This window comes from Malaclemys terrapin, chromosome 19, assembly GCF_027887155.1.
Source record: "Malaclemys terrapin pileata isolate rMalTer1 chromosome 19, rMalTer1.hap1, whole genome shotgun sequence".
Taxonomy (NCBI): domain Eukaryota; kingdom Metazoa; phylum Chordata; order Testudines; family Emydidae; genus Malaclemys; species Malaclemys terrapin.
This window is the reverse complement of record NC_071523.1, coordinates 16204437-16220924: the sequence shown is the minus strand read 5'-3', so window position 1 is coordinate 16220924 and position 16488 is coordinate 16204437. Positions and strand designations below refer to the sequence as shown.

At 51.6% G+C, this 16488-nt stretch overlaps 1 protein-coding gene across 1 annotated transcript in view; it reads right to left on the bottom strand.

The window, feature by feature from the left end:
* Window positions 1–4561: 4561 nt before the first annotated feature.
* LOC128826156 (ATPase family AAA domain-containing protein 3-like) overlaps window positions 4562–16488 on the bottom strand; it is a 65876-nt gene continuing 53949 nt past the window's right edge. Inside the window, exon 16 of the mRNA XM_054009294.1 lies at window positions 4562–9645. Within this exon, the coding sequence (XP_053865269.1) occupies window positions 9466–9645 (180 nt within the window). The 3' untranslated portion in view covers window positions 4562–9465. The remainder of the gene's footprint in view (window positions 9646–16488) is intronic.

Here is a 16488-nt window from a genome sequence, read left to right as displayed (position 1 = left end):
CTGCGGTTCAACTGCAAACAGCTTCTTAATATAGGACCCCCCATGCAGGTCCCCTAGCTGTTATCCCCCGGGCGGTCCCTCCGCACAGTTAGCTGGGGAGGATTTAACAACATTGAATAAACCCAGATGGGTTCCCAGGCAATGCTGGGTCCCCACCCTGCAGCACTGCCCAGTTGCTTCTGGGGCTCAAGCCCCAAACCCACAACAGCCCCGACTCCGGGGAAATCCAAACCCAGCCCCTTGAGGCGCAGAGCCTGGAGACAGAAGGCTGCTACTTAGCCACAGAACAGGGCCAGCCCAGGCCGTAGCAGAGCAAGCCGCCCAGGAGGCCACGGCTCAGGTCCCAGCATTAGAAGAGAACCACAGAAGTGTAGGGACCTCGCTAGTCCCGCCCCAGTGCAGCTGACTTAAGTATTATCTAGCCCATCCCTGACAGGCGTTTGTCCAGCCTGTTTTGAAAAACCTTAACCTTAAATACCTTTAAACAATGATGGAACTTCCACACCCCCCCTCAGTCATTTGTTCCAGTGCTTAAAGCCCTCCTGTTAGACGTGTTTCCTAATGTCTAAGCGAACCGCCCATGCTGGATAGAGAAGTGGATGGTTCAGTCGCTTTAGCCCCATGCAGTCCCTGGCACCTCTGCTGATTGGTTCATTTTAATGACAGTTGGACAGATAATTCGTCCACAAAGGCACGAAAAATCTCTTGGCACAACTCATCCTTATGTGGACTTAACACCCCCACCCCCTTAGCGAGGGGGCTGTTCCCTGGTTTATATAGAACGGGGCAAACAAACATTTTTTTGGTGGGAAAGGAATTTTTCCAAAAAAACTGGAAAATTTTCACAAAAAAGTCCACTTCAGGGTTCTCATTGAAAACCCCCCAATCTGAAAATGTTCAGGTATTTGAAATTTTTTTTTTAAAGTGTCAAAAACCTGAACAATTTCTACCACAAATGTTGATACAAACAAAAACATTTTTGTTTGCTTTGAACTCGTTTCTGCGAGGGGAGAGATGTCATATTTCCTGACCAGCTCAAGTTCATACCTCTTGGAGGTGTCTCTGTCCCTAAAAAAGCTTATGATTGGGGGCGGGCTGATGTTAGAACCAGGGCACATGGCTCCCGATTCTGCACCCGGAGTGATGGATCTTTTATCCCGGTGCATTATATTCAAAAGCAAAACGCTAGACCGGCTGGCGGAAGGGAATAGATAGATGAACAAATTATAAATCTGTCTCGCAGATCTGATGCTATTATGCATGGGAGACGGTTTAGACAGCAGCGGCAATGGCAGCGAGTGATTGATCGCTCACGGATCCATCTGGCCCCAGATTCGCTCTCTGATAGAAAATATCGTTTTAACAAAGCACCATTAGCTCATAACTCATGCTATTTCATGGATGGGAGATAACCTTAGCTGGGAAATGCCATCCCATCCCTGCCCAGAGCATTACAAATTGCCAGGCAGGTGTCACCTCTCCAGGGGGCATCGCTTATTCACCGAATTGACAGCTAACTAAACTTAATTACAAGGCAGTTTAAGGCTGGGGAAGTTGTCAAAGACTCTGCATTTAAATCTTTGATGAGCTCAGCGGCTGAAAGCAGGCCGGCACCCCCTTTTTCCCTTTGCAGGCTGGACTGATTAACAACTGTGTGGTGGCAACTGGCAGGGCTATTCAGCAAGCAGCAGGGCGTGAAATCACATCTCCTGGAGGCAGGGAGCCGAGCGCATGGTTAAAAGAGGAGGAATGTCTTCTAAAGGCCGGTAGCAACACGTTCAGGTTTTAATCTACTTTCCTGGAGAGGCCAGCTTCAGCGTTTTGCTGGCTGGTGAAATCTGATGTGATGCTCTGTGAAAGAGGAAGGGGGGAGAGAGGAGAGTCACACCCCCCACGGGGAGCTCAAACCCATGACCCTGAGATTAACTGCATGCTGGACCAACTGCACTAGCGAGGCACTAAGGGGAAAAAAGAACTCTTCATCTTTGCATTAACCCCAAGAAGAGGGGCAATTTCTGAGATGTGCTGGGTTCTGATAGTATAACAACCGAAATCCCCAGACAGGATTTCCACCACTTCAATAACCACCACCCACAAAACTCTCTCTAGAGCACGCCCACACCTGCATCATCTTCCTAGACACCACAATCAGCTTCACCAATGGAACTGTACAGCCACACATCACCGGCCCCGATCCAGTAACCACCCAACACACCAAAAATTCTGCTAGCTACAGCCAGGCACTCAGATATCACAGAATATGTCCCAGGGGAAAGTCCAGGATACACACACACTTAAAACTGCCTTCACCAAACAAGGACACTCTGCCCGAGAAATAGATTGCATCATGGAATGGGCCACCCAGAAAGAACCTGCTTCAACAAGGAAAAAAACCACTGACCACACACCCCTCGTTGTCACCTGCCACCCCACACTGGAACCCATATGAGGTATCAAACCATTAAAACCCATACTTGATGGGGACCACAACCCCTAATCCTTGCCATGCTCATCGTCAGAAGCAAACTCCTCACAGACCAGGACAACTCAAAGCACCAGCAGACCATGCCAGGACAACAGATGCAAAACCTGCAGACATATCTCCACAGCTATGATGATCAATACCCCCCACAACGCATCTTTCAAGATCCAGCGGTCCTACACGTGCCTATCACAATGTGGCATACCTCATCGAGTTCATCAAGTGCCCCAACAAGAACTAGGTGGGTGAAACCAATCGCTGCGCTCTTGAATGAACTCGCATAGAAAAATGATAAAAGACAAAGGCACCCTGTCATTGGGTGGTGAACACTTTTCACAAAACGATCACTTCACAGCTGACCTCTCAGCCCTCATCCTCAGTGGAAACCTGCACAGCACCTTCAAAAGACGAGCCTGGGAGCTTAAATTCATAACTTTGCTAGATGTCTACACATCCAGCACAGCTGCAGCGTGTCTGGTAGATGCTCTAAAACCACCTCAGCGAGCGGCAGTAGTTGTGTCGACAGAAGAAGCTCTCCGGCGCTTATGTCAGTGTGATCTATGTTGCTCAGGGGGTTCTTAATTTCACCCACCTCCCTGAATGACAAAGTGTGCCGATGTAGTCGTAGCCTAACAGTCATGGACTCAGTGGAGACACTGGCTTAAGTCTCATTACAACAATCTGTAATCCACTAACCTTTCTTTGTCCTATGACAACAGGGGTGTTAATTGCCCATTTATGGTATCTTGCAACATGCATTAACTCCTTGTGCTTAACAATCTGTTCCACCTTGTATTTAGCTGTGCTGCTCAGAGTACCTTTCCCACACCTGATGAAGAGCTGAGAAAACTTGCCTCTCTCACCAACAGAAGTTGGGCCAATAACAGATATTGTTATCACACACATCTTGTGTGTCTCATATCCTGGGATGGCTACACAGCGTGACCAGATGTCCCAATTTTATAGGGACAGTCCCGATTTTTGGGTCTTTTTCTTATATAGGCTCCTATTACCCCCCACCCCCGGTCCCGATTTTTCAAATTTGCTGTCTGGTCATCCGATGGCTACAGCAACATTGCAAACCACTTTCTTTAAAGTCAGGATTTCTCTTTAACTGGGTGAGGCTGAAAAGTCACCGAGCCACTAGCTAATTCAGACTATTTGATGCTGTATTTGCTCTCCACATAACGAGGGCTGGGAGGAATGGAAGTGGACAAGAGAGACCAAGTGCGATGCTCCAGAGATTTCAGACGTCACGAGCAGCTGGCTAATAAGGCGTGAAAAGCACAGATGTGCACAGCTACAACGAAGCCAACAGCTGCTTGGCGAGATTTCGCCGGTAAGGTTCTGGAGCTAGGAATTTTGCAGGAGGGTAAGAGATGTGCTGATTTCCAGTTCTTCAGCGTAAGCCATTGATGTGAACACCTAGAACACAAATGTATGGTTAGAGCAGGGGTCAGGACTGGAGAGTTCTAGTCCCAGTCTGGGAGTGGCAGTGCTTCCTAATCGTTTAAGCAAGGGACCGTGGCTACGTGTTCACTGCAGTGTTTTTACATCACCATCACTAACTCCAGCTATCTGTCTCGATGTAAAATCCTGGTGGAGATGAACCCCTGTCTTTTTCACCCCATCTAGCTAGTCAAGGGCAACTCTAGGTGGGTGGTATAAAGTTGACCTCAAATAGCTACATGGAGATAAAAACCACCTGTGCCTTGTCTCCATTGGGCCTCTACATCCAGATAGCTGGTTCCATGCAAAACACACACCTTCAGCGTAGTGAAAACACAGTCCCCCAGGACTCCTGGGTTCTATTCAGGGTTCATGGCCTGACCGGAAGTCACCCAGCTTTACTGTTTGCAAAGTGATTTCAGACAGCGGTGAAAAATCCCTTCATTAGTGAAGGGCAACTAATAGTAATTTCCCCCCCCCTCCATCACCATCAAAGGAAACAGAGGGCTACTATCACCATCCTCTCTTCGGTTGAACTTGAAAAGCTTGACCCCTGCGCGCCCTCACCCTTCACACACACAAAGCCAGGCGCAGTGTCGTGCAGAAGGCAGAGAGCCACCAACAACGTAGTCAAATTTCACATTGTTTTATTAAAACAAAAACCAATGGTTATAACTTGCTAAAAGTTCCGCCTCCCCTTCCCCTTTCCTTGGAAGTTCAATTTCCAGTTAAATTATTTGGGCAATTACAAAAGTAATGATCATAAGACCTAAAAGTTAGACATAGAGCCTGGACAGTCACACTTAACTCACCGGAACACATGCAGAGAAGCCATCAGATCAGTGGCACCGTATCGTGTGTGAGTACATACAGTGATTGCATCAATAGAGACCACTGCTTACAACCCAGAGACCCTGTCGTGATTCAGGAAGCAACAGGTTGCTCTCCGGGGCATGGAACCTTCCTCATTCATGTGGAAGTTCTGTGCAGCAGAACTCCAGGGGAAAGCTAAGGGCACCTCCAATTAATAGCTATCATTTAAAGGCAGTTTCTAAATCCACTGATTTGGCATCAAAGGAAAAAAAAAAAAAAAAAAGAGTGCAAAGCCTAACCCAAACTGGCTGTCAGCACCATCCATCAGGTGGGCTAGGAATGCCACGAACCCTCCAATTCCCCACCACACCATCATACTGCCTTTAACTAGCCTCCACCCCCAGCCCTGCAAGTGGGGAAATGGAACGGGGGGATGACCAGCAAGGGGGGAAATGGAACGGTCACCAGAGCTGAGGGCGGCCAGTGGGAGGCGTCGTAGGACGCATGGACCCAGCGGCCGCGGTGCTGGTTCACATGGTTTAAGTGGTGTTCTCTCTCTATTTACTGGGGTCAGCAGAAGACAGGAAAGGAAGGATAGAAAGGGATGAACAGATGGATGGAGAACACAGGAGGAAATGGAACATTTCTCTCTGTCTAGGAACTGTGGGCTCCATGTACATCATACCAGGACAAACCAGAGAAATACCCAGCGGTGTTCTTGCTCTTCTTTCTTACAGCTCTTAGAAGAAAAATGTGATTGGGGAGTGATGACCCATGTTCATTTCCAGGTATTGCAAAGCAAGTGGGCTCAGTTTACAAGTGAACAGGATGATCCCCCCAACACCGTCCAAGCTGCCAGTGCTGTGACACCAGCTGGGATCAGCGAGCCAAACAGTGGTTGTTTACGTCAGTTATCAATAACCAAGCGTCGAACGTTAAGACAATTCCATTGACGCATGAGGCAGAGTGGGGTCCAGACTGTTGGGCGCTGACAGAGCTAAGAGGAGCAAAGACTGGGTGTGGCATCAGGGGAGGCAGGTAAATACTTGGTGCTTTTCCAGCAGATCTCAAAGCCCATTCCAAAATGGGGGTGAGGACCATTCCTCTCCCTCCGCTCCTTTCACCAACAGGGAGACCAGAGACGTGCTCAGCACCCAGGATGAAAGGGCACATGGACCTTGCCCAAGATCACTAAGCAAGTCAGAACCCAGGTCACTCCCCACCAGCCTCATGCTCAATCCAATGGTCCCTACCACTCGGACTCATGGGGGGCAGATATGTCGCGTAAGAAGGTGCCACAATTAGCACCCCCTTTCTGACCTCAGGCATCATCTCTATTCCTTGGGCAGCTCAGTTCGCCACCCTGATGTTCTTTGCCCGCCCTAAACCAGGAGCTGGGCCCTGCAGTTCACCTGGGGACCACCACTGCCAGCCCTCAACTGCAGGGCATGCAATAAAACTGGCCCCATGCAGAGGCAACAGCGGCTGCCCCCTTTGTGGTTAAATACACCGTTCTCAGGGCTAGCACTGCACGAAGAAGAGATCTTCAGCTTCCCTGGATGCCCAACGCTGACAAAAGCCACGCACCCACCGGTCTTTGACACCAAGATCTAATCACGGGGACCCCGCCTGAGATGCAGGTGAGGACACCTGTAAGTGTGCACACAGCACAATACAGTAAAAACAACAAGGAGTCCGGTGGCACCTTAAAGACTAACATTTATTTGGGCATAAGCTTTCATGGAGACTCCATGCATCTGCAGAAATGGGTTTTTTACCCACGAAAGCTTATGCCCAAATAAATCTGTTAGTCTTTAAGGTGCCACCAGATTCCTTGTTTTTGTGGATACAGACTAACACGGCTACCCCAATACACAATATAGTAAGGCACTGACTCCTCCCTTCCCCCCACCCCAGCTGAAGTGTCACCTCCCTTCCAAAGGCAGCGATGAGAATGGATGGCTGGACAGCACTGACACACCCAGATGCCCTACACACCCCAATGTCCCTCCCTTCCAGCCAGCCCTCAGGGCACAGCAGCACCTGCCCCACAAGCCCATTGTGCTGGGAGTTGGACAGCAGCCTTGCAAAAGGTGGTTTTCAGCCCGGAGGCCTTGCTGCCCGGGGGAGATCCAGGGAAGCAGCCTGCAGACGCTGCTGAAAAGCATGTCAGCGCTTAGCAATACATCCCGGGAAAAATGCTGCAAAGCCAGCTGGATAACTGCCCTGCCCTTAGCAAGAGGAGCCATGCACTGCTTTGCAGTACCCTGCAGCTGGACACCAGCCACTGAGAGAAGCTGCACCAGCCTCACACCAGCACATTTCTGAAGCTGGATTTTTCCCAGGCAGCCAGATTCTCTCTCGCCCAACCCAGTATCCAGGGACGCTGGTGGGGCTTCCAGCAGCTGTAGCAAGAGAGGACGATGGCACGACAGGCGGATTTGCAGCTACGAGGGCTGGTGCCTTCGTGGTGCCCCGCGAAGCTGCTTGTTTCAAGTCACCGGGAGGCCAGCCCTGCCAGTCTCTGCACAGTCACTGCGACCACTCCCAGCCCTTGTCAGCACGCATTTCTCAAAGCTGCAAGCCAGCTCCCAGCGAAGGGGACAAAGACGAGCACGCTGTCAGTTCCTGTCAGGGGACAGCGCCTCAGCAAGGTACTCAGGGCACAGGATTAGCTCAGGCACATGCATCTGTGAGGTGCAGGCACAGAGGGGATCTTGGAAAGCGAAGTTGCTCGGGAACCCGGAGTTCAAACCCAGTTCAGCTCAAAACCAGAGGCTGTTTCTGACCTGCCTGCAGCCTCACAAGCAGCTTCAATGTCACCAATCCAGGGAGGCTGGGCTCCAGGCTCCTGCCACAGACATGCCTGTCAAGCGCTCAGCAGGCCAGGAGTGGTTCAATGGCATCTCCCATTGCTCCCACCCATGATAAAACAGCATCTGAGCTGCCACGCCGTTTACACACTGACAGGTGCTAGCCGGCCGGCTCTGGAGACTGATATCCCCACGGCACGGAGAGCGGCCAGGCCAGTTAACCCCCCTGGAGAGCAAGCCTGCCCCAGGGAGGCCTGCCGTAGGGCACGAGGAGTTCTGTTGAGGGCCAGGTCAATCCTTTGCCAGTGGGGCTGGTGCTTTTTCTGCCGTGGCCACCTGTTTACTAGGACCCACCAGCTCGGAGACTCCTTGGAGGGCAGAATTACATGGAAACAAAATCCACGTCAAAGCCTTCACTGCTCCCTAACCGAACAGGGCAGCAAGAGGCTGGATGGACACAGCATCTCCCAGGAACGTGCGCTCTGGCAGCAGGGAACCAGTCAATCCCTTAGCACTGGCCGTCATCTGCGAGAGGCACTATCATTTTAGCACAGGGTCACCGCACTGTGTCCCCCCATAGGCCACATTGGCCACTTGCTCTGAGTCCAAGGGCTGCCTCTAAGATCGCTGCTATGGGGAATGCAGGTGCCAGCTGATCTACTCGATCCAAACAGCCATGTGAACTCCAAGGCAAGGCCCAGGCAGGTTTATTCTACGGTGCCCCGTGTGAAGGGAGGAATTTTGTTCTACACAGCTCTCTGCTACTGGGGGATTTTGTGGGGTTTGCCCCGGCTGATCTCACACCAGGTGTGACACTCCCTGCGCAGGGACGCTGCACCCATGCCATAAGTGTTAAAACTCAGCCACACAATGGGTCCTGCCCGGGGAGAGCACAATGTCCTGCTGCTCTCCGGGCGGCTCGGGGCAAGCCTGGCGCTGTCGCAGCAGCGTTTGGTGTGCAGAAGGGACACACTGTGGGGAGATTCGGCCATGGCAGAAGCACGTAGCTGCTGTGCCGTGCTGCTGCCAGCAATGCTCCCAGGACAGGCAGCAGCCCCGCAGCTGTTTCCAGCCACCAGGCGGGCCAGCCCGCGAGACACTTGGAGAGGTGCCCATGTGGAACGGGAGGAGGGAAGCCGCCAGCACCAGTGATTTCCTCGGTTATTCGTGCTTAGTGTGAGGGAGGGAGGCCCCAGCTTTCCACCAGGGAAGGGAGAATCACTCAACAAGGGATTTGTTTTACCTGCAAACACCATAACCCCAGCATAGGCCCATCCGTCACCCCACCACCCAGCAGGGCATGCAGCCAAACGGCAGCACTCACAGGAGCTTTCCTCCCGGAGACACGGCCTAGCCACCAATGGGAGCCTGCACTGACCCCTCCCAGCTCCACCCACAGCCCAGGCAGCGGGATGGGGAGCCTGGGGTGCATTTGCACCGGGGATGCCAGGGGCAAGACGTGAATGAGCCGGAGCTGAGGGATCCACACTGCCGGGGAACACCCCTCGGGTCAGCCAGCAGGGTGTGCCTCAGCCAGAGGGCACGGCGATTCCCGGGTGCCCACACGGCCTGGCTGCTGGCTTTCACAAGGGGTCCAATGGCAGACAGAGGGGGTTGACTTCGGTGCTCTCAGGAGAAAGGCCACAGACTAGCAGCGAGGCAATGGCTTTGTGGCAAGGGGGCTCCTTTAATGTGGCGGCTTCTTCAGCCTGCTTTAAAAGACATTTATTTCTGGTGTTCCCTAAAAGTATAAAATTAAGAGGGCAGGGCCTGGGCAGCTCCCATCTCTGCATGGCTGGCACCACTGGGCGCCCATCTCCAGCACATGATTCCACCAACACGGCCGGCCAACCGACCCTCCGACGTCATTCCCCACCGCCCTCCCCCCGCACACCAGTCTGCAGCTTCTCAAACAGCCGGCTCCACGGGGAGAGGCAGCCGTTGGCTCTTGCCAGCCTCCTTGCTCGGGTCTGTGCCCTCCGCTTTCAGCCACTCCATCTTCTGCTTGTGCTGCTGCACCGCGTCGGCAACGCGGGCGTCGATCATGGCCTCGGTCAGGACGCCGTCCTCGGATGCATAGGCTGCAGCCTGCAGGGGGGAAGAGAAGGCCAGGTGGTTAGAAACGGAAGGCCCTGGCCTCCCCCCTCCTGACAATGCTCAGCACTTTGGTTCCTGAGCACCCTGGTACTGGGCCTCGTCTATCCTACTAGCCACCAGCGCAACTGCCCCAGGGCAAACCGGCAAAGCTGCTATGGGCACGGCTTCCTGAAACCAGGGTAAGATTCACTGGGGCTAAAAGCAGTTTTGTCTGCCTGCCGTAGAGGTTTGCACTGGGATAGCTGCACTTGGGGGCAGAAAACAGGGCAAATCCCCATCCTGGACAAGGCTGTGGCTAATTTCAGTTTTTTCACCTTTGAACGATCAGAGGCAGCAAGTCTGGTCTCGCCTGGATTTGCAAGAGGGTCAGCGAGCTGCCCTGGACCTCTCAGCCCTCACTTGAAGGGCTGGCATTGCGTGCAGAGAGATCTTCCTTCCCGTTCGACAGGCGTTTGAATTAAATCGGGGTTAACATCAGACATACCTTCCCCCTCTTTGCCTCCACCATTGGAGCAGCCTCACTAAAAATCCCTTTCATTGCTCGGGTTTCCCTTGCTTCATCCTGTAACCCTAATAGTTCTCCAGTTATCCACGGGGCAGACAAGCCCATCACTTCTCATGTAGCAAACAGTAACAGCAACACACTGTAGCTTTTTGGTGGTAAAAGAGAAAAAACAACTCTTCCAGGGCTTCTCTCCACGTCATAAAGCAGCAGAGAAAAAAAGACAGACAATATTTCACTCACAAATGCCACCTTTTATTTTTAAAAAGTGTATCCACTGCAAATCATTGCAAAGGGAAAAAAAATATTAAAGCACTCCTCTTTTGGGGGAGGGGACGCTAACTACACACACAGCCTCTTACAAAATGCTACAGATGCAAAAAAACCTGAGACACATAAAAGACTAGCACAAAATGTAAGCCTGGTTATAAACCCATATTGATCTCCCCACTCCAGTGAGGAACAGAGGTCTCCATTCAGCTTGTGCCTCAGAACTGAGAGACAAATCATCACATGGCAACAGCCAGGCTTGTCTATTGCTAATGAAAGGTGCTAGACTGACCGCCCGAGAGACTGAAAACTTGTTTGCCCACGATAAGGTGCAGCATGACCACGCAAGGCCCCTACCCTGGCCAATGCACTCCAGCTGCTGAGCTGAAGGGACAACACTAGCGGGGCTGAAGCCCCCAGCATCTCGGCTAGGAATCCCAGGCAGGGTCTGCCCATTGGGAGGGTCGGGGAAGAGACATTCCTCTCAAGAGGGCAAGTTCCAAGTAAATCCGTTTTCCACCTGACCTTGAGAAGGAGGGAGGGTGAAAGGGACACTGACAGAGCCAGCAGCAGCAAAGCGAGGGCTACAACCTGCTGGAGCAGCTGCTGGCGTAGCAATTACCTCTAGTGTTTTACAAAACCTTCCTCCTTGGAAAAGAAAGAACATAAGAACGGCCGTACTGGGTCAGGCCAAAGGTCCATCTAGCCCAGTGTCCTGCCTATTGACAGTGGCCAATGCCAGGTGCCCCAGAGAGAGTGAACCTAACAGGTAATGATCAAGTGATCTCTCTCCTGCCGTCCATCTCCACCCTCTGACAAACAGAGGCGAGGGACACCATTCCTTACCCTCCTGGCTAATAGCCATTAATGGACTTAACCTCCATGAATTTATCCAGCTCTCTTTTAAACGCTGTTATAGTCCTAGCCTTCACAACCTCCTCAGGCAAGGAGTTCCACAAGTTGACTGTGTGCTGTGTGAAGAACAACTTCCCTTAATTTGTTTTAAACCTGCTGCTTATTAATTTCATTTGGTGGCCCCTAGTTTGTATATTATGGGAACAAATACATAACTTTTCCTTATTCACTTTCTCCACATCACTCATGATTTTATATACCTCTATCATATCCCCCCTTAATCTCTTCTTTTAGAAGATGAGAAGTCCTAGCCTCTTTAATCTCTCCTCGTATGGGACCAAACCCCTAATCATTTTAGTTGCCCTTCTCTGAACCTTTTCTAAATCCAGTATATCGTTTTTGAGATGAGGAGACCACATCTGTCTGCAGTATTCAAGCTGTGGGCGTCCCATGGATTTAAATGAGGGCAATAAGATATTCTCCGTCTTATTCTCGGAGTGTGAGAAACAGGCGTGGAAAACGTTGGGTGGAAGAAAGAGCAGAAGGAGCAAATGAAGCTCAAGAGGAGAGGAAAGATTCTAGCCCCTCTGATCCAGAGGAAGGGCTGACTAGTGGTCAGTGCAGTGAACTGGAAGTCAGCACTCCTGGGTTCCCTTAGCAGCTCTACTGTGTGAACTAGGCAAATGGCCACCACTCTGTGCCTCAGCGTCTCCATCTGTAAAATGGGACAAGTCCATGTGCCCCATGGCAGTGTTGGGGGGGGGGAAATCAATGCTTCGAAGCGCTTTAAGCCCCTCACCTGGGGGTGTTCCAGCAGTGCTAAGAATTATGGCAGCATTTCAGAAGAGCCAACAGAGGTGTCAGCCTGTCCTGGCCTCACTCCACTGGACAGCTCACCTCAAATGGAAGAACCCCCCTTTTCTCCCCCCCCCCACTAGACTGAACTCCTCCCCTGAGCGTTTTCACCCACGAGCCCGCTTCCTCTGTGGACTCAAGCCGCATACGCTAATTCCTGCCTCCGATTCGTAAAAGCACGACACGTCATGGCAACATCCGTCCCAAATACAAACCAGATTGAACAGTACTGGGCAAGAAGGGCTGGCAGGAGCTTAACTCGCTTCCTAACAGTTAGCAACTTCAAAAGCCACTAGCAGCAGACTGGCCATTTGCCTTGTGTTCTGGCACAAGGTCTTGTGTCACTTAGCCACCCCCACCAGGAGTGCTGGGTGGTAAGGACAGACACATGGAGCAGGGAGGACGGCCACTCTCTTTCCGCTATGCTACTCAAACTTGAGCGCCTCACCTTCCCTGCTAATTGCAATTGTGCCCCAGCCTCCACTGCCCCTCTCGTTTGCTCCCTACGCTCCCCTCTCCTGGACCTTGACCCTGCCAAATCCTGACAGTACCCTCCCCTCCCCGTGTGCCAATGGCAGCGACGGTGCTTGGCACGATGCAGGATGGATCCCCTAGCTCATCTCCTCCCCCATGCTGGGAACAGTCCCAGACTCCTTGCCACCTGCCCGCGTCTCCTGCCCCACTTTGTGCAAAGCCAGCCAGCCCTGCGCGCCACCTGCCAGCAGTGGTCCCCCGGCAGTCTGGCAGTGGGACTTCCCCACAGATCCCAGGTGTCTGGCTGAATTACAGGAGAAGCTCTTCAAGGCAGAGGCCGCGTCTTGCATCTATAAAGCACCGGGCACAAGCACCTGGCTCCATAAATCATTAATGAGAGTCTGACACTGAGGCTGCCAGGCAACAAGATTTGCAGCATTTAAGATCCAGCAGCCTATGAAATGGAACGCAATGGCTTCTAGCTCCCCCCGCTTGTTCTACAGGCAGACAGTAAACGAATCCAAGAGGGAGATGCTGCACAGCACTGTATCAGCAGAGGAAGGGGATGGCTTCACCTGTTCGTGTGATTCACGCCTCCCCATTACAGCAGGATCGGAAACAGTTCTCTCCTAATCACAAGGCACAAGGTTCCCAACTTGGTCCTTGCCCCTCTCCCACCCACCCTCTGCCCCTCTTCTTCCTCAGACAGCTGGCCAGCGAGCAAGTGGAGGAAGGCTTATCTGGCCACAGCAGGGCACTCCACTGGACATGCAGACCGTGTCCGATTCCCAAAGGCTGCATCACCCTTTCGTGTCTCCACCCCGGGAGACACTGGGGTGTAGCCTTGCAAATTTATGCACTTGCCCTGGGCAAAGATTTTGTGGCAAGCAAGGTAACAACTGGTCGCCATCACTTTTGCAAAGGTGGGCACGCAGAGTTGAGGCCGGAGCCGGGAAGTCTGCACGACAGCTTCGCTCGGCTGCTGCGGGTCACGCCCGGGGGAAGCCAAGACCCACAGGGGAAGGCAAACCTTGCCAGCGCAAAGAGCAGGCAGCCACAGGGCAGGAGTGTATTGCTTTTTGACGGCAATGGGCATCTGAGCACAGGCTTCTCCTCACAAAGCCAAGGGGACATCCCACTCTCATCCCTCCCTAAAGGCACAGACCTGGAAACGGAAGCGGATTTAAGTGAGGTCAGGACACCCCTCCCTCCCTCCCCCTGAGGAGCTGCTTGATTCCTCAGCAGGTGCTGCTTTGCAGCCCAGCTCTCAAGCCTAAGCAGTAACTACTTAAAGCCTCCTAGAGAGTGATTGGTTGGGGCAGGCAAGAAGGCTGACTGCTCACAGGAGGGTGGGGCCTAAGCAGGCCCATGGCAGAGCAGTTCAGCTTGCTCGCTGGTCACCTCTTCAGTCATGTTTTAGTAAGTCCAGAAGGAAGATTCCTGCCCCCCGGGGAGGTGCTGGGGGCTGCCGATCGGAGCAGAGGGCTGGAAATGAGGACTGCTCCATTCTATGGCCGCCGAGTCGCTGAGGCACCTGAGATAAGCCTGTCCAACCTCTCTGCCTCCCATTTCCCCACCTTGGAGCAGGGGTAAATTCCCAGCTCCCGGAGGTGTTTGTGCACCCTAAAGTTAGCGAACAGCATCAAGGCACGTGGTTGAGAAACACCGCAGGAGGGGAGGAAAGGACAACGTGCCGGGGCTGCCACACGCTTGTCCTCCACATTCAAGCCCTTAAACCAGGCAGGGAGGCTTCATGCTGCACAGTGACATTGCAGGTCCCATTCTGCAGCACGCTGGCAAGGCAGCCCTGGCATCGCTTACTGACCAGCCCGTCCCCATGAATGCTCATTATAAAGTGACGGAAGTCTGGGCGGCTCCTTCTTGCCCAGCACCTGCTGCGGTGAAAAGGCTGGTTTGAACATCCCTTCTTCATGGCTGTGTAGCCCTTCTCGGGATGCTCCCAAAACTGCCTGTTTTCCCCAAGGGCAGCCCTGCAGTCGGGAAGATCCGGCATTTTAAAATGGGGTAAGCGCTTCCCTGTGATGTGTGTATGCACCTGTGGTGAATAGACAGGAGGCGTTCGCTTCTTCCCCATCACTGCAGAGCCCATCAATTCCATTGTGAAAGCTTCAGCAATGCTGTGCAGTTCACGCTCTGTTGATTTTCTCAATGACTTTCTATAAATAGAAAGCCCAGGGCCCTAGCTCTCAAGAAAGCAAATGGGGAAGCGGCTATCCCTTCTGGGAGTAGCTTACACTCTAAAAGCAGCCTCACGCTTCATTTATATTCATACTTCGCTCTTCCAGGTGGACATATTTTAACCCATTTTCTCGAACGCAACTTTGCAAGCTTGAGAACGTGGACCCAGACACGGACCCATTCTGAGGCAAAATTAAATAATTTTGGAGCTTGGTGAGGGAGCACAGCATAAATCCCTTCAGAATTATCTCACCGATTCTCCCAAAGCCCCTCTTCAAGGAGGAGGGGGACTGTCACACTCAGCTGACAAGCTTTGATCTGTACGCCCCGGGTTGTGTTTACCAGAGATGGTGCAGCATAGGACAGCCTGCCCTGTAACAATCTCACCTTGAACACCCTTCAGCTCAAAGCACTTCACAAACATTCATTCTCTGCAAGGCAGGAATTCTGCAGATGAGACGCACACGGGGTAAGGTCACACAAGTCCAAGGGCAGAGAAGGGAACAGAACTCAGGAATACTGACGACAGCTCCCCTATTTTTAACTCTTGGGCAACTCTGCCAATGGGACAAAACCAGGATTCCTGGGATTCTCGTACAGCGAGGTTCTGAGAATCTTCCCTAGGTTAGCAGATGGGGGCTGTACCAATGAAAACTCACTTCAGAGCAACAAGAGCAGCCACATATCAATGAGTTTCAATTCAAGATGTACAAGTCGGGAGCTTGGATAGCACTGGAAACATCTTGGAAGAAAAGACGATCAATACTGGAAGTAAATTTAATCTTTTGCCGTATCAGTAAGGGTCAGCTATGGAGAAGGGAAAGCCACCGGGACAAAGGGGAAGTCAGACTGACAATTGTCTGTAAAAGAGGGCCTAAGTCTTAATATGGATTTCTAGCATGCAGACTGTTAGCCGCACATTGGACAGAGGTGTAGTTTTCTAGTGCTAAGAGAGTAGACATGCTGACTTTCTGCACCTTAATGTTTATGTGTGAAACATAGAACGGGAAGGGACCTCGAGAGGTCATCTAGGCCAGTCCCCTGCACTCATGGCAGGACTAAGTATTATCTAGACCATTCCTGACAGATGTTTATCTAACCTGCTCTTAAAAATCTCCAATGTTGGAGATTCCACAACCCCCCTAGGCAATTTATTCCAGTGCTTAACCACCCTGACAGTTCGGAAGTTTTTCCTAATGTCCAACCTAAACCTCCCTTGCTGCAATTTAAGGCCATTATGTCTTGTCCTATCCTCAGAGATTAAGAACAACAATTTTTCTCCTTCCTCCTTGTAACAACCTTTTATGTACTTGAAAACTTACGTCCCCTCTCAGTCTCCTCTTCTCCAGACTAAACAAACCCAATTTTTTCAATCTTCCCTCATAGGTCACGTTTTCTAGACTGTTAATCATTTTTGTTGCTCTTCTCTGGATTTTCTCTAGTTTATCCACATCTACCCTGAAATGTGGTGTCTGGAACTGGACACAATACTCCAGTTGAGGCCTAATCAGCATCTTAAAACAAGTCTTGGCAAACTAAGCCAAACTAAAAATAATTGACCATGACCCACAAGTTGGTTTACATTAGAGGATCAATTTTAAATCCAATTTACAATGGGATTAAAACTGCATTAGCTGTAACATCTATCCCGATCCCAATCCTTATTTAGGCAGGAGGTT